Source organism: Dendropsophus ebraccatus, chromosome 2, assembly GCF_027789765.1.
Source record: "Dendropsophus ebraccatus isolate aDenEbr1 chromosome 2, aDenEbr1.pat, whole genome shotgun sequence".
NCBI lineage: Eukaryota > Metazoa > Chordata > Amphibia > Anura > Hylidae > Dendropsophus > Dendropsophus ebraccatus.
The window spans coordinates 114108617-114127629 of NC_091455.1; the positions used below are offsets into that span (position 1 = coordinate 114108617).

The window sequence follows — 19013 nt, forward strand, 5'->3', positions numbered from 1 at the left end:
CTCCATCTATACAGTACATGTATACAGGGCTCCCTACTCCATCTATACAGTACATGTATACAGGACCCCCTACTCCATCTATACAGGTATACAGGGCAGTATTACCAGCTGCTGCTGCCCTAAGCACTAAACCTGAGGATGCCCCATCCTCACTCACCAATTAGCATCAGGACTGGTAGGTAATAGCTCCACACGTCACATTTAACACCGCCACACCAGACCTGACCAAAACCACCACACCAGACCTGACCAATACCACCTTACTGTGACTGGATAACAACTCCATACCAGACCTGACCAATACCACCATACTGTGACTAGATAACACTGCCACACCAGACCTGACCAATACCGCCATACTGTGACTGGATAACACCGCCATACCAGACCTGACCAATACCGCCATACTGTGAATGGATAACACCGCCATACTGTGAATGGATAACACCGCCACACCAGACCCGACCAATACCGCCATACTGTGACTGGATAACACCGCCATACCAGACCTGACCAGTACCGCCATACTGTGACTGGATAACACTGCCACACCAGACCTGACCAATACCGCCATATTGTGACTGGATAACACCGCCGCACCAGACCTGACCAATACCACCATACTGTGACTGGATAACACTGCCATACCAGACCTGACCAATACCGCCATACTGTGACTGGATAACACTGTCATACCATACCAAATAAGACCGCCACACCAGACCTGACCAATACCACCAAACTGTGACTGGATAACTCTGCCATACCAGACCTGACCAATACGGCCACACTGTGACTGGATAACACTGCCATACCACACCTGACCAATACGGCCACACTGTGACTGGATAACACTGCTATACCAGACCTGACCAATACCGCCATACTGTGACTTGATAACACCGACATACCAGACCTGACCAATACCGACACACTGTGACTGGATAACACCGCCATACCAGACCTAACCAATACCGCCATACTGTGACTGGATGAATCTGCCATACCAGGCCTGACCAATACCACCATACTGTGACTGGATAACACCGCCATACCAGACCTGACCAATACCGCCATACTGTGACTGGATAACACTGCCATACCAGACCTGACCAAAACCACCATACTGTGACTGGATAACACTGCCACAGCACCTCCACCAACTCTATACTACAGGTATACAGAACCCCAAACTATACACTACAGGTATACAGGACCCCCGAACTATATACTTCAGGTATACAAGACCTCCACCAACTCTATACTACAGGTATACAGCACCTCCACCAACTCTATACTACAGGTATACAGGATCCCCTATACACACTGACACTTTATACCCGGGCAGCGCCGGGTAAATTTTCTAGTATAGTCTAAAGATAGGAGGAGTAAACTTAGTATGGCTAAGACATTAGACATTATCAAGACTAGATTTATGACTTCCCAACAATGTTGTCTCCTTTCTTACATAATATCACCCCATGTGACTTCTTCTCTACCATGACACACTTGCATTAGTGTCAGATCTGAAGGTCAGCATGTTGTAGCAATTGAAGATGATGCACTGCATGGAAAACATGATATTGCAAATAGAGAGCATTCTTGAAAACCAAGGGGGACATATTGAACATTTGTAGTGTGATTTGTATAGATACAGCACCACCTATCAGAGACTTTTTATAAGAAACCTTTTATATAAGAGACAAGTTCCATGAAAATCTAAAAAATGACAGGAAGGCAGGGGGTGCTGGAACATAATAAACAAAGTATACTTACCCACCCCTGTCCCTACATTGCACCACTCCCGGTCACTCTGGTGGCTAGTTGCTGTCATTTTGTCCGGCATCCAAGGACTTCACCTGCCCGGCTCCTTCAGCCGCAATGTCACAGCATGGCTGATCGATTGCCTGCTCAGCCAGTCAGTAACTGGGGCAGTATAGGTATAAATTAGATGTAAAGAGATTTTATGTATGTATATAAATATATCTATACATACACCATCCAGACTACTGTTTATAGAGCAGCATGGTGGTTGGTAACCTAGACAGCAAGCTACGATAAATGGCAGGGAAACGGCGGCATATCAAGAGAAGGAAGCAAATTTGCGAAATGTATGTATTTCCAAAAATATATAACTTGACAAGATTAACTATATTAGTTGTGATGGAAATACGCCTTTAGGCTATGTTCACACTACGTATCTTTCCGTCCGTAGTGCGAACCGCGAATATACGCACGTAGTTTTGAGGTTGATGCGTTTGCTTGAAAGTATACGATATACAGCCGCACAGTGCACACTACGTATGAGCTTACGGCCGGATCGTATACAGCGCCGTGAAAAATGAACAAGACCATTGTTTGAGGACTGAAATGTTGAAACTCACGGCCGTGGATTTCCATGCGGTCCCGTAGGAAGTACTTATTTCAGCCAAATTGAACTTGGTTTTTAGATCCAAAAGGTTTTGTGTGTTTTATTGGGCTGGGCGAAGATTTCCAAGTAAATGACCTTTCAGATCGCTTCGAAACAAGCTAGGGAAGCATAACTCTACTACGGGCGTATGTTCGCGGTTCGCCGGCATGTTTGCAATCCGGCCGCATGTCTATTTTTCCCACGGCCGTACTTTCAGCCGCACATGTACGGCTGCGTACGAACTACGGCCGGACTTATACGTAGTGTGAACATAGCCTTAATGTGAAGATGTTGTCCAGGCAAAGCTAACTTGGCCCCTATCCACAGTATAGGGGACAAGTAAGAGATTGTAGCGGGGGTTCAACCTCCGTACCCTTTGGCGATTCCCAGATCAGCTCCTTTGTTATGAATACAACCACGTGTACGGCGCATGACCCGCAGCTCTGTTCATTCTGGCGGCTCCCTAGGACCTGTGGCTCTATTTATAAAAAGGGAGCAGGGGGCCGATATGAAGATCGGTGGGGAGTACGGAGGTTGGACCCCCCCAGCAATCTTTTGCTTGTCTGCTGTCCTGTGGATAGAGGACAAGTTAAGGCCCTATTACACGGAACGATTATCAGCCGTATTTGGCCGATAATCTTCGCATGTAATAGAAGGCAACGATCAGCTGACATGAACGATGTCGGCTGATCGTTGCTGTCGTTTGCCTTTCAACATGTTGAAAGACAAATGACTGTGATAGGAGCAGCGGCAGCAGACCGCTGCTATCCTCTATGGGCTGCCCGGACGATCTAGCGATCACCCGGGCAGCCCCTGTCCTCCCCCGCCCCCCTGCAGCCTCCCCTGTACTCATCCACCATTACACGCGCTGGCAGCGAGCGGAGATCGAGGAGCAAACGAGCGATGTTAGCGCCTCTATGTCTCCCCGTGTAATAGGGGCTATAGTTTTTCCTGGACAACCTCTTTAATTACATGATAAAATACAGCATGAAATCTGCTGCAGATCCTGTATGTGTAAATGAACCCTAAGGGCCCTATTACACGGGACGATTATCGTGCGAAAAATCGTAGTATCGTTTGAATTTAAACGATAATAGTTCTGTGTAATTGCAGGCAACGATCGAAAAATCGTTCGTATGTTGTTGATCGTTGATTTAGATCTGAACCTAAAATTATCGTTAATTGTTCGCTAATCGTTTACTGTAATTCCACATTCGTTCGCTCTGCATTTGTTCACTAATCGTTCACTAAGTTCTGCATTTGTTCACTAATCGTTCAGTGTAATTGCACAATTGTCCATTGTTTTGTTGGGATCAGAAGGAGTAAACAATCATAGTAATGATCACAAAAACGATCATAGTAATGATCGTAACTAACGACCAGCGATCTGTGTAATATGGTGAACGATTTCAGGTTAATGATACACAATCTTGTTTGAATCGTTAAAAATCGCTCTGTGTAATAGGACCCTTAGGCTATGTTCCCACAGTGTCTCTTCTGTAGCTATTTCGCAGCCAGTATTTTGTACAGCTGACATACTGGCACCAAAATGTATTTGTTTTTTTTTGCAAATTACGGTCATATTTTGCATAAAACTGCTGTGTTTTGCCAACAAATTGACGGATGTCTAAATAAACTGCTGCAAAAGGGGCAAAAAACATGATATGGGAAAACAGCTTTAGGCTATGTTCACACTACGTAAAACTATGGCCGTTGTTGCCGATGGCAACAACGGCCTTCGTTTTTGCAGGGTGGAACAATGCCTTAGTTACACATTGTATACGCTCCGGCCGGGATCCCGTGCGGCCCCGCAAATAACTGACATGTCAGTTTTCTGCGGTAGGAAACCCTGTCAGTTCACACAATGAACCGAGAGGCTCCGGCCGCTCGCTTCACTGTCTGCTATTGGAAGCTCTGATGCGGGCGTGCACTGATGCGCTGATACGTAAGTACCGGCCGGGATAATCCGGGCAGAGACCGGCCGGTCTCTTACCTAGTGTGCACATACAGTAGCCTTAGACTATGTTCACACAGATTGCAACAGCAGACGCTATTAACTAAATAAATGCATTCTATGGAATCCCGGCTAGAGTGTATACACACTGTATACACTCTGGCCGGGATTCCTTGTGGCTGCACCGAAAACTGACCTGTCAGTTTTGTCCAGCCGCTATTCATTGCCCCGTATAATAGGGGCTTTACATTTGCCTAAACAGAATGAAATACCAAACCAAATAAACCAACCTAGTGCGTGGTGTGTGTGTGTGTGTGTGTGTGTGTATTGGTGACTTACTGTTTGTTTTTTTAGTTCATTATTTTCTGGTGTCTTATTCCCATTTTTCTGTGCTTTCCATACATAGTGACCCATAATACATCAAGTAAAGTGGAGTCACAACTGGTTCTACTAGAGAGCTACTCATATGCATGGCATACATGTTTGTAATTATCTTGTGCCTTATAATTCATGGTCTTTGTGCCATGTACTGCAATACGATCATCTACTGTGAATATCCGCACATATGCTTGTCATTTGGAGTGAACCATGGGCCAGATCTGATCTGCATACTGAAATATATTATTTTGTGACCATGTTACCTAAATGCTTGTTAGTATTTTCTTGCAGAAAGGGATAAATGATTGCCTGTATTTGGCTCTAGTAACCCTAACGAAACTTCTGTTACTTTTGTTACAATTGATTGTTATACCATGTAACGCCGGGAAGCTTCATAGAGAAGTTTTCTATGGGACAGTGAGCTTTGGTTGACAGGGATGGGTCATTACTAAGGAACTTTCCACTATATATCAGCTATGGTACGTATGCAAAAAAGACTGATGTAAAAAGGTCACATATACAGCTATACAAAACGTAAAGAAGTAAACTGAATAGGTTTACCCAGGGCCGCCATCAGGAATTTCGGGGCCCCATACAACCAAAGTGTCTGGGCCCCCCACATTAATAAAAAAACAATTGTGTGTTCGCCCCACGCCTTGCTGGGAGGTATAATTTGGTTCAGATCAATTCTAGAGAACTGGCTCATATACCCCATTTTCCCCAGTGGCTTAAAATGTAACCTCTGTTATACAGTTATAAAATTGTAGAAATTAAATGTGAACAAGGTGCAATTCAAACAGACACTTACTTGTATAGCTGTCTCTTGTGCTCTGTATGCAGTGCATTATATTCACCCTTGCAACGTACAATTTATAGCGTGTCTACAAGCCCAGCGGGGCTCATTATGATGGAGGCTAAAACTTATACAAGAGTGGGGTAGGGGCTCCCCTCTATTCAGAATGCTGTTGAGCACTAGGCAATGGCCCGTTTGGGGTTATTGAATTTCGAGGGTCTGGGGGGCTGTTTGATTTGTATATGTTCACCAATATCAGCCCCCCCCCCCCCCCCGGTAAGCTCACTAACATAGAATATGTTGATAAGGCTAATATAATGAGGCTGTTCCATGTTAGTGAGCATATACAAATCCTACCCACCCCCAGGCAGACTAGTTTAGCTCACCCAAGACAGTGATAGCGAATACATGGCGGTGAGAACGCTTTCTAGGAGATCCTGTTTGTGCAGCAGAGGTGTCTTTATCCTGCTCTGCATAGACCCTCGAAATTCAATAATCCCAGACGGGGCATTGCCTAGCACTCAACAGCATTCTGAATACAGGGGAACCCCTACCCCACTCTTGTATAAGTTTTAGTCTCCATCATAATGAGCCCCGCTGGGCTTGTAGACACGCTATAAATTGTACGTTGCAAGGGTGAATATAATGCACTGCATACAGAGCACAAGAGGCAGCTATACAAGTAAGTGTCTATTTGAATTGCACCTTGTTCACATTTAGGTTCTACAATTTTATAACTGTATAACAGAGGTTACATTTTAAGCCACTGGGGAAAATGGGATATATGAGCCAGTTCTCTAGAATTGATCTCACACACAGACACCAGCACACATGTATACAGACACCAGCACACATGTATACAGACATACAGACACCAGCACACATGTATACAGACATACAGTCACCAGCACACATGTATACAGACACCAGCACACATGTATACAGACATACAGACACCAGCACACATGTATACAGACATACAGACACCAGCACACCAGGGCAAGATGAAGTTTGAACTTCTGCAACCTGGAGAAATCACCTGATATCATCTGCAGTCCTATGTAACACCACATAACACAGTGGTATCTCTGAGTACAGATAATGTAGTAGATTTCACCTGCAGTCCTATGTAACAGCACAGATAACACAGTGATATCTCTGAGTATAGATCATGTAGTAGATGTCACCTGCAGTCCTATGTAACAGCACAGATAACACAGTGATATCCCTGAGTACAGATAATGTAGTAGATTTCACCTGCAGTCCTATGTAACAGCACAGATAACACAGTGATATCTCTGAGTATAGATCATGTAGTAGATGTCACCTGCAGTCCTATGTAACACCACAGATAACACAGTGATATCTCTGAGTACAGATAATGTAGTAGCTGTCACCTTGGGGCGCCCCTACTAAATGATGTTCTACAAAATAAGAAAAGTGTCATACAGTGACTCACAGGTGACGTCTTCTTTGATCTGAGGCGTCACTTTCCCTTTTCCTCTCCATCCGGCCCAGACCTCCATGATGATTCCTTCCAGATACGTTTCATCCCCTTAGAACCTGCGAGACAAACAATTTAGGCTCCGCACATTTCTAGCAACTTCCTTTCCTTTCTCCCCCCTGTAGGCTCCCATAGTAACTGCGCTGTGTGGGATGCCCCCTGTATGTAGGATCCCCTGCTGTGCCCCCTGTATGTAGGATTCCCAGCTGTGCCCCCATGAGCTAATAATGCCCCTAGAGGTGGCCCCCATGAACTAATAATGCCCTCAGAGGTACCCCCATGCACTAATAATGCCCCCAGAGATGCCCCCATGAGTTAATAATGCCCCCAGAGGTGCCCCCATGAACTAATAATGCCCCCATATACTAATAATGCCCCCAGAGGTGCCCCCATACACTAATAATGCCCCCAGAGGTGCCCCCATACACTAATAATGCCCCCAGAGGTGCCCCCATACACTAATAATGCCCCCAGAGGTGCCCCCATGAACTAATAATGCCCCCAGAGGTGCCCCCATGAACTAATAATGCCCCCAGAGGTGCCCCCCATATACTAATAATGCCCCCAGAGGTGCCCCCATGAACTAATAATGCCCCAGAGGTGCCCCCATGAACTAATAATGCCCCCAGAGGTGCCCCCATATACTAATAATGCCCCCAGAGGTGCCCCCATATACTAATAATGCCCCCAGAGGTGCCCCCATACACTAATAATGCCCCCAGAGGTGCCCCCATATACTAATAATGCCCCCAGAGGTGCCCCCATATACTAATAATGCCCCCAGAGGTGCCCCCATATACTAATAATGCCCCCAGAGGTGCCCCCATACGCTAATAATGCCCCCAGAGGTGTCCCCATATACTAATAATGCCCCCAGAGGTGCCCCCATATACTAATAATGCCCCCAGAGGTGCCCCCATATACTAATAATGCCCCCAGAGGTTCCCCCATACGCTAATAATGCCCCCAGAGGTGCCCCCATACACTAATAATGCCCCCAGAGGTGCCCCCCATATACTAATAATGCCCCCAGAGGTGCCCCCATATACTAACAACGCCCCCAGAGGTGCCCCTAAAAAAAACAAACATCTTACTCACCTAATCCGCGCTGTGCAGGCAGCAGCTCTTCCTCCTCCTCTTCGGGCTCCATCTTGCGAGCCGCAGGGACGGGACTTCCGGCAGACGTGATGACGTCACATCGTCACGCCTGCCGGAGGGGCACATGATCACGGCCCGGCCTCCCATAGGCTGCTGGTATGAAGTGCCGGCAGCCTATGGGAGAGAATACAGGAGGAGGATGCTGACAGGTCCTTCTCCTGTATTCTGATCGCTTTAATGTTCTGCCCGCTGTGCGGGCGGAACATTAAAGCGATCAGTGCATCCCGAGAAGCTGCGTGGCCGCAGCTTCTCGGGATGCTCAAAAACAGGTGGCAAGGGGGGCCGTGGGGACCCCCCTAGCGTAGCGGGGGGCGGCGGCTGGCGGGCCCGCCGGCCTCCCCCCCGTGTCTCTTAGGGTCCGGGCCCCATACGGCAGTACCACTTGTACTGCCCTGTTGGCGGCCCTGGGTTTACCTATAACTTTCTCCTATCTATTGTCCTATATTTACTAAAATATCCCAATTTGTATACAGCTTGAGTGAAGGGGCCCTCACTAGAAGGCCGCCATAGTCTGTAGGGAATGTTTCTGTCAGAGGACAGCTGTTTATTATTTTCAAGTCACATTTTAAATGAACAGCTTTCAACAAAGTACAAGAAAATATAAGAAACTCAGTAATATATCTTATTAAAGAAAAAATGCATTTATCTCAACTTATCTGACCATATTTTTAGAAATCTCGATATATGTATTAGCTTATTTCTCACCCAGAAGTCTATAGTGAGGGGGGGAAGGGGTAGTTGGGGTCAGGACACATATTCCCTACATGCAACAAACTGGGAGACTCATTGTCGCAAGCTAGACCTATGTCCTATTTAGTGCCCGATATTCTGAAATGGGCCACGGCATCAGACATTTCAACCATTTCACATAAGCATCCGGCAGGGTGGTTGCACCTGATCAGAACCATTTTATAGCGGTACTTAATGTGTTGCCATCTTTACTGCATACACAGTTAGGAATGTTTAGTGTCTGCCATAGAGAGGATGGGGGTTGGCGGCATTGATATTTCCAGGTTATTGTTAACCATGATGCTTTCTAGATTTACAATTTGGACACCACATAGCTTATCAACTCAACTTCCATTACTAGCGACACTTATTCTGCTATATGGTGTTAAATTTATGTGCCAACATAGGGGGAAATTTATCAAACATGGTGTAAAGTGAAACTGGCTCAGTTGCCCCTAGCAACCAATCTGATTCCACTTTTCATTCCTCACAGACTCTTTGGAAAATGAAAGGTGGAATCTGATTGGTTGCTAGGGGCAACTGAGACAGTTTCACTTTACACCATGTTTGATAAATTTCCCCCCTGGTGCACGCTTTTTGATAAATCTTTTGTATCTAAAGGCTGTCTACTTTAAACCAACTATCAGTTTGCTTAAAGTTTGTCAGAATTTGGCGCAATTCTTGTCACAGTGTTGCAGCTTTGGTTATGCCTAGAGATGAGCGAACCGGGTTCGGTTTGAGTCTATCTGAACCCGAACGTTCGGTATTTGATTAGCTGGGGCTGCTGAACTTTGATAAAGCTCTAAGGTTGTCTGGAAAACATGGATACAGCCAATGACTATATCCATGATTTCCACATAGCCTTAGGGCTTTATCCAACTTCAGCAGCCACAGCTAAACAAATGCCGAAAGTCCGGGTTCTGATCGACTCGAGCATGCTCTAGGTTCGCTCATCTCTACTTATGCCCTTTTTACAGAGACCACGCTCCTTTATTCAAACCTGAGGCAAAAGGTGTCTAACACACATAATAAACAGGTTCTAGACTTCTTGTGCAGACACATTAATACATTTAGACCAATGTGTTTAACTTTGTACACAAATAAGGCCTCATTCATGTGGATGTTACAGACCTTACTTCAGTTACATCCGCAAAAAAATGAAGATCTGCAAAAATATACTGACATAAGAATGGAGCCTAAAGGTAAACCCGTGCTGGTCTTTTTTGTTTGCTGTTTTTTTAACCCCTTAGTGACCACCTTTTAACGGCATACGCATCGGAATGAATTGCCACCCTGTAACTGCCTAAAGCGGAGGATTCAAAGCATGACAGCGGCATCTAACGGGTTCCGGTGTGTACCGGACGGCGCCGCAGGTCCACTTACATGATCGGAGGTCCCGCGGCACCGTCCGGTCCCCTGACGTCTCCATGGTAACTCCGGGGGCCTAATGAAGGCCCCCCGGCTTACCATGGATAAGCCATCATGCTGACAGGGGTGGCTGTGCTACTGCCTGTCAGCAGGATGGTCACATGATACAATACACTGTACTGAAGAAGCATTACAGTGTATTGTATAATGTGAGAAAAGTGTTACACTAGTGTACAGTAATGTACACTAGTGTAAAAAAAAGTGCACCAAACACAATCCCCCAGCCCCCCTCCCCATAATAAAAATGCATTACATTCCCCATACACTATAAAACATTAGATAAAAGTGATAAAAAAAACAAATCCTATACATATTTGGTATCGCTACGTCCGTAACGACCCAGTCTATAAAACGATATCAATAATTATATCGCACGACACACGCTGTAAAAAAATAAATAAAAAAACTGTACCAGAATAGCTGTATTTTATCAATCTTCTTTAGAAAATACGTCATAAAAGAGATCAAAAAGTCATATACATATAAAACTTGGTATCAACAGAAACTACAGATCTTCCCGCATAAAATAAGCCCAAAACCAGCTCTGTCACGCAAAAGATAAGAACGCTATGGATCTTGCAATGTGGCGACAGTTTTTGTGGGTTTTTGCTAGGAAGATAGTTTCTATTGCGCCAAAGTGGTAATAGTTAAAAAAACCTACACAAATGTGGTATCGCCGTAACCGTAGTGACCCAGAGAATACATTATTACATTATACATTATTATAATACAGTATTATGTTATTAGTGACCGCCGATATGAATTTTTACGGCGATCACTAATGGGCTCTATTCTGCTGCCATCAGCTCTTTATGGCGATGGTGCAGAATAGTGCAGCGGCGCTGGTAATGCCTGCAGCCCCCTCCTCTCAGCTACCGGAGGTCGCTGAGAAGTTGGGGCAGAGTGTGGGCTCAGTCCCGGACAGTCCTCTCACCGACGATCACCGTTATTACCAGTATAACGGCGGCCACCGGTAACGGACACTGCATGCTTTCATCTCCTCTCACCGTTAATCCACAGTGAGAGGAGATGAATGTGCCCCCCCCGGAATAACCTTAGTGTTCACAGTGATTAATTCCTTAGGGTACAAACACACTTGCCGCATACGCAGCGAGTTTCTTGCTGCGTATTTGCAGCGAGACTCGCTGAGGATCCTGGCCCTGTGTACTCAATGGCAGACAAACTCGCAGCAGGGATGTACATCCCTGCTGCGAGTTTGTCCAAAGGCCGACCCGTTAACCCCCCGGCTGCCGGAGACTATACATCACCTGGTCCCGACTATACATCACCTGGTCCTTCGCTGATTCCAGGCACGTCCCGCTCAGCCAATCAGTGCGCTGCCCCACCGATTGGCTGAACGGGCCGTGAAGACGTCGGGAGCCCCATTGCCGGGATCAGGTGACGTATAGTCTCTGGCGGCCGAGGAGTTAACGGGGCGAGCTGCAGACAAACTCGCAGCAGGGATGTACATCCCTGCTGCGAGTTTGTCTGCCATTGAGTATACATGGCCGGAATCCTCAGCGAGTCTCGCTGCGAATACGCAGCCAGAAACTCGTTGCGGATACAGCAAGTGTGTTTGTACCCTTAAAAAAAGATCAAACTCTCATTCTCTCCACTACCAGAGGTGGCGGAGAGCATGGGGCAATGATCAGGGACTACCCGATATGGTCCTAGTACAAGTGATCAGCGGTATATACTATATACCACTCAGGGGCGTAACTAGAAATGGCTGGGACCCATAGCAAACTTTTGATTGGGCCCCCCCCCCCGACTGACCACTAAATGGTCAAGTGAAGTCATAACTACATAACTGCTAGCTCTGGTCAGGAGTGCTTGCAGTTAAAGGGACATTTGCAAAACCCAGGAGACCAGCAGGGCCACCCGGTGCTGCAAATGATGACGGCTCAGGGGGCCCAGTGTATTGCAGGAGCAGGCCATGGGGCCCCCTGATGCGGCGGGCCCCAAAGCAGCCGCTATGGCTGCTATAGTGGTAGTTACGCCCCTGATACCACTGATCACTTGTTCCAAATGCTGGCGGCACTTTTTGTCCCCTGTCACCAAAAATCATTGGTGACGGGATAAAAAGTCAAGTGCCCCGGATAACCTGTCACCACCTCGCATTACCTGTAACGACCCTACATTACCTGTAACCACCCCGCATTACCTTTAACCACCCCACATTACCTGTAACCACTCTGCATTACCTTTAACCACTCCACATTACCTGTAACCACCCCACATTACCTGTAACCACTCCGCATTACCTGTAACCACCCCACATTACCTGTAACCACCCCACATTACCTGTAACCACTCCGCATTACCTGTAACCACTCCGCATTACCTGTAACCACCCCACATTACCTGTAACCACTCCGCATTACCTGTAACCACCCCACATTACCTGTAACCACCCCACATTACCTGTAACCACTCCGCATTACCTGTAACCACGCTGCATTACCTGCAACCACTCCGCATTACCTGTAACCACCCCACATTACCTGTAACCACTCCGCATTACCTGTAACCACACTGCATTACCTGCAACCACTCCGCATTACCTGTAACCACTCCGCATTACTTGTAACCACCCCAGATTATTCATAACCACTCCAGTTTACCTGTAACCGCTCAGATTAACCGCCCGTTACCACCCCAGATTGCCCATAAACACCCCAGATAGCAAGTAAACACTCCCAGGTTGCCCGCACCACCCCAGATTACCTGTAATCTCATTTTAAAGCATTTTTTTTAGCAACTGCGCTATTCTAATAACCGATACTAGCTGCGGTTTTGCACCAGCAAAATGATGCTCCTTCCTTTCTGAGCCCTGCTGCGTACCCATACAGTGGTTTATGCCCACATATGGGGTACCGTTGTACTCAGGAGAACCTGCGTTACAGATTTTGGGGTGTGTTTTCTCTCCCTTTCCTTGTGAAGTTTAGAAATTTCAAACTAAACAAACATATTATTGGATAAATTCTAGTTTTTCATTTTTACTGTCTAATTTTGAATACTTTCCTCTAATACCTGTGTGGTCAAAATGCTCACTGCACCCCAAGACGTATTGTTTGAGGGGTTAACTTTCCAAAATGGGCTGACTTATGGGGGGGGTTCACTCTGCTGGCACAACAGGGGCACTGCAAACGCACCTGGCGCCTGAAAACTTGTACAGCAAAATCTGCACTGAAAATGCTAATTGGCGCTCCTTCCCTTCTGAGCCCTGCTGTGTGCCCATACAGTGGTTTACGCCCCCATATGGGGTACCATTGTACTCAGGAGGACCTGCGTTACAAATTTTGGGGTGCTTTTTCTCTCCTGTTGCTTGTGAAAATTAGATACTTTAATCTGAACGAACATATTATTTGAAAATATCTATTTTCCATTTTTTTTTCCTAATTGTGAATACTTTCCTCCAGCCCCTGTAGGGTTAAAGTGCTCATTATACCCCTAGATTAATTCCTTAGGGTGTGTAGTTTCCAAAATGGGGTCATTTATGGGGGTTTCAAGTGTACAAGCCTCCTAAACACACTTAAAAAAAGAACTGGTCCCTAAAAAAATTAGTTTTGGAAATTTCATGAAAAATTGATAATTTGCTGATAAATTTCTAAGCCCCGTAACACCCAAGAAAAGTAAAATATGTTTACGAAATTATGCCAGAATAAAGAGGACATATTAGTAATGTGACCTAGTAACTAATTTATGTGATACGACTTTCTTTTTTTAGAAGCAGAGAATTTCAAAGTTTGTGAAGTGCAAATTTTTCACATTTTTCATGATATTTTTATGTTTTGCCACTAATATAAAGTACCATATGTAACAAAAAAACTATCTCAGAATTGCTAGCATATGTTAAAGCATCACTGAGCTATAAGCGCATAAATTGAGACAGATCATATTTTGAAAAATTAGCCTGGTCATTAACCCCTTAAGGACGGGGCCCATTTTCGTTTTTGCGTTTTCGGTTTTTCTCCTTGTGTTTAAAAGGCCATAGCACTTGCATTTTTCCACCTAGAAACCCATATGAGCCCTTATTTTTTGCGTCACTAATTGTACTTTGCAATGACAGGCTGAATTTTTGCATAAAGTATACTACGAAACCAGAAAAAAATTCAAAGTGTGGTGAAATTGAAAAAAAAAAACCGCATTTCTTTTATTTGGGGAAACTGTGTTTTTACGCCATTCGCCCTGGGGTAAAATTGACTTGTTATGCATGTTCCACAAGTCGTTACGATTAAAACGATATATAACATGTATAATTTATATTGTATCTGATGGCCTATAAAAAATTCAAACCTCGCGGCGATAAAAAATTCAAACCACGCGGCGATACCAAACATGTTTATTTATTTATTTGTTTACTTTTATTTAAAACCTGGGAAAAGGGGGGTGATTCAGACTTTTATTAGGGGAGGGGGCTTTTTACTATAAACAACACTTTTTTTTTTTTTTTACACATATACTAGAAGCCCCCCTGGCGGACTTCTAGTATATATACTTTGATCTCTCATAGAGATCTCTGCAGCATAGATATGCTGCAGAGATCAATGAGATAGGCACTTGTTTACTTCCGGCTGCTGCAGCCGGAAGTAAACGAGTGCCGAGCCGGGGACGGCGCCATCTTGGACGAGTCCCCGGCCGGCATCAGTAACGGAGATCGCTCCTCCGGGACAACGTCCCGGAGGAGCGATCTCCCCCACTAGACAGCAGGGAACGGTTGCCTCCGGTAATCGGAGGCAGCTGTCAACTTTGACAGCTGCCTCCGATTAGCTAATTAGCGGGCACGGCGATCAGACCGTGCTCGCTAATAGCGGCGGTCCCGGGCTACACGCGGCACCCGGGACCGCGACGCTTCAAAGCGGGGTCGCCGCGCGGCCCCGCTTTGAAGTGCTAATGAGGATATATGACGTACGGGTACATTATATGTCCTTAAGAGTTTAAGGCTCAAATAGGCTTGGTCCCTAAGGGGTTAAAGTATTGTCCCTAAGGGGTTAAAGTATTGCCCCCCAAAAGCTATACAAGTCACCAATATACACTTATTACAGGAAATGCTTATAAAGTAATCCCTACTGCATCAAGGTTTCACTTCCTGGATAAAATGGTGATGTTACGACCCGACTCCCAGAGCTGTGCGGGCTGTGGCTGCTGGAAAGGATCACGGCAGGGGGACACTGAGGGACACAGGGCACTGGAGGGACACTGAGCATCCCTCTGCCATCATCCTCTCCAGCAGCCACAGCCCGCACAGCTCTGGGAGTCGGGTCGTGACATCACCATGTTATCCAGGAAGTGAAGCCTTGATGCAGTAGTAAGTGCAGGGAAAAAAGCACTTTATAAGCATTTCCAGTAATAAGTGTATATTGGTGATTTGTATAACTTTTGGGGGGCAATACAATACTTTAATAAAAATTTTCGCTGGACTTCTCCTTTAATGAATAGAATAGATTTTAATGTGTAAGGCAGGCATGTCCAAACTTTTTTCGAAGAGTGCCAAATTTGATGAAGTGAACATGTGCGAGGGCCGACCATTTTACATGCTACATGCTATATGCTTTATAACACAGGCAGATAATAGCAAGCTGGATACCTGGGGGGCCGTAAAAGTTCGGAACACGGGCCGCAAATGGCCCTCCGGCCGGACTTTGGACATGCCTGGTGTAAGGGAAGTGGAGCTAGCTAATTGTATGGGCCCTCCACTCTTTCCATTCTTATAAAATAGTCTGAGAATAAGGCTTAAACCAGACTCTCAGGCGTCCGTACTCATGTTTTTATCTGTTCCCATTTGCTTGTAATTGTTGGAGGCTAAAATACTGTTTTACGAACTGCAGAAAATAAAGGCGCTTTTTATTTACCCTACCTGCTGACTTTTCTGGGTATATTACTAACATTATTCTGTTCAGATTTTCTTCTGATATAAAGTAGATTTGGCCTTGGGCCGTGCCACTTCCTCAGCTGCTGATTGACAGCTGTCTGCCTGTAGATAGACAGGATAGATAGATAGATAGATAGATAGATAGATAGATAGATAGATAGATAGATAGATAGATAGATAGATAGATAGATAAAAAGGCAGTCCTTGATGTTCAGGAGGATATCTCAGAATCAGCTGTTCAGCTACTCTGTCACTAGTGTATTCCTCGATAGGACAGCATAAACCTACTTAAAGTGCAAGCTGAGACAGCACTTCCACGAACAAATGTGACCGTATTATTTGAAACTATTATTTGCAACGTTTCGGCAACGGCTTTTAAATAAGTCGCCTTATGCTTTAGAAAGGCTTATGTAAAAGCTGGAACATTGCATTGTGATGCAAATAAATTGGCCACGTATGCTCACGGAATTGTTGTCTCTGCTTTCATTTTTGGATTGTTACGGATGGGGGGTTTGGTCCGGTGAGGCGTACGTTCATAAATGTATTCATTTTTCTGTGCTGCTGGATTCTTCTACTGTTCGCATAAACCGACGGAGGCTCTTTAAACAGCAAGTCTGAGATGCAGCCGTGGGACTGCTCTGATATCAGGTGTATTCAGCAGTTATTTGATGATTATATACACATTCTGTATTCTTTATTGGCATCCTATAGCATTTAATGCTCAACTGACCAATCAGTATATTGAAGTATCATATATACCCAAATCCTTTTGGTTTTAACTAGCAATCCAAGTGATATATAAATCCAAGTAATTATACATGATTGGGAAGCTGTACAAGTGCAGATTGACATACATGTACTTAATAGACTTTGTTGCTATATATGTCCCTCTGTTGTTAAAGGGGTTGGCCACTTTATGGTAAAATAGTTGATTATACAGTATTAGTAACTATAATCTCAGCACTTACTGACAGCAGCTCCCTGTGTACCTCATTGAGGTAAAATCAGACTCAACTTCTCCAAGCTGTGCTGTCCTGCTCTGTGGTGATTCTGTCCATAAGGTGGCCAACATTGGCATATTGGACACTGGGACACTTCTCTATGCTGGCCATCAGGGCAGAACAACCTGGAGGAGTGGAGCCTGGTTTTAGCTCTATGAGGTACACAGTGAGCTGCTGTAAGTACAGTTAGCAATAGTGTACACTGAACATATTTACTATGACCAACCCCTTTAAGTGTGAAGAATGCTTATGGCAAGTAAACTATATGTATGACTTTAAAAATGGTCTATAAAAAAAGGCAAAGCACTATTTAAAAACTATTAGTGAAATTCTGTTGTACTGAGATATTTGGAAACCCAAAGAGGAGTGTTTCCATGTCAGCCTCCAGTGAAACCTATAAAAGCATGATTAGAACAATGTTTTTGGTCATTATCGGAATGAGACATAGCAGACAGACCACAAAGAATGTATGATTGGAAATGCAGGCCAGGAAGTCTCCACTGAGCATTCCTCTGATTACAGGCTTGTTCAAGTCACCAAATATTTCACCATTTTATTATGAAGATTATATAACAAGCAACACGAAAATCACAATATTCCATTGTAATTCTTGGTAACATTTTCTTACTGACCTTTATAATAACAAATGTTCTGCTTTATATGTTATATGTTCTTTGTCATGGAGTTATGGACTGCACTTTAAATGTGAGGTTAGAAAGTGGGAGGAAAATGAAAGCTTTGCTTTTGGTAAAGTTAGAAGTGTGCAGAGTTGTATCTGTGTACCTGTCTGCATATTCTTCAATCTGTTGTTACTTTGTGTTGCATCACAAAGGTAAATCCGCGCTGCTGTGTTATGGTGCGTTTACACAGGCAGATTTATCTGACAGATTTTTGAAGCCAAAGCCAGGAACAGACTATAAACAGGGAACAGGTCATAAAGGAAAGGCTGAGATTTCTTCTCTTTTCCAATCCATTCCTGGCTTTGGCTTCCAAAATCTGCCTGTGTAAACGCACCATGAGGGTCCATTTACACAGAAAGATTATCTGACATATTATCTGCCAAAGATTTGTAGCCAAAGCCAGGAATGGATTTGAAAAGAGGAGAAATCTCAGGCTTTTCTCTATGACCTGATTTCTGTTTATAGTCCGTTTCTGGCCTTGGCTTCAAATCTTTGGCAGATAATCTGTCAGAGAATCTTTCTGTGTAAATTGACCCTTACTGTGGTGAAGCTCATAAAGCTTAAAAGCTGGACATGACTGGAGAAGTGAGACGAGATATTGGTGTGTTTTGTAATTTTTTTGGCTGTGTGAACATCCCTTAAAACAAATATACCAGCGGTACTTCACTTTTCTTTTTTTTTACCTTGAAAAGACTGGCACAGGAATGCCATTGCCTTTAACTGCAGCCCGCTTCCTGTCGTTCTATTATTGAGCACCGGCCCGGCATGAAGCAGTGAAGCAGAGCCCCTCCCCCCCATGACGCAACTCCATTGATTCTAAGGGGGGGGGGCAGAGCTGGCAACACAGCAAGAAAACAGAACCCTACCAACTGTAAGCTTGCGGGGAGCAGGGTGGTCCTTTACCCTCACCCGGCTTATGCTTGAAGGGTAAAATTATGTATTCACTTGAGTGCCTCTTGGTTTTAGATCAATAAAAAGCAAACACTGGCTGATAACATCTTTTATGATGCTTGCTGTGCCTTTGACAACTGTCAATACACCCTGTGTACAAGGGGTTAGCAAGGGTTAAAAACAACAAAAAAAAATAACTGCATTATTCTTAA

General features: G+C 44.8%; 1 protein-coding gene across 2 annotated transcripts in view; it reads left to right on the forward strand.

Moving 5' to 3' along the window:
- The window catches only part of FBXL7 (F-box and leucine rich repeat protein 7), a 193196-nt gene that overhangs the window by 56418 nt on the left and 117765 nt on the right, over positions 1-19013 (forward strand). The window contains exon 1 of one of the 2 annotated variants that reach the window (XM_069960245.1): positions 31-175. The exons of the other annotated variant lie outside the window; for it this stretch is intronic. Within the exon in view, the coding sequence (XP_069816346.1) occupies positions 139-175 (37 nt within the window). The 5' untranslated portion in view covers positions 31-138. Of the gene's footprint in view, positions 1-30; positions 176-19013 lie in introns of those variants that run through there. 2 annotated transcript variants of the gene reach the window in all.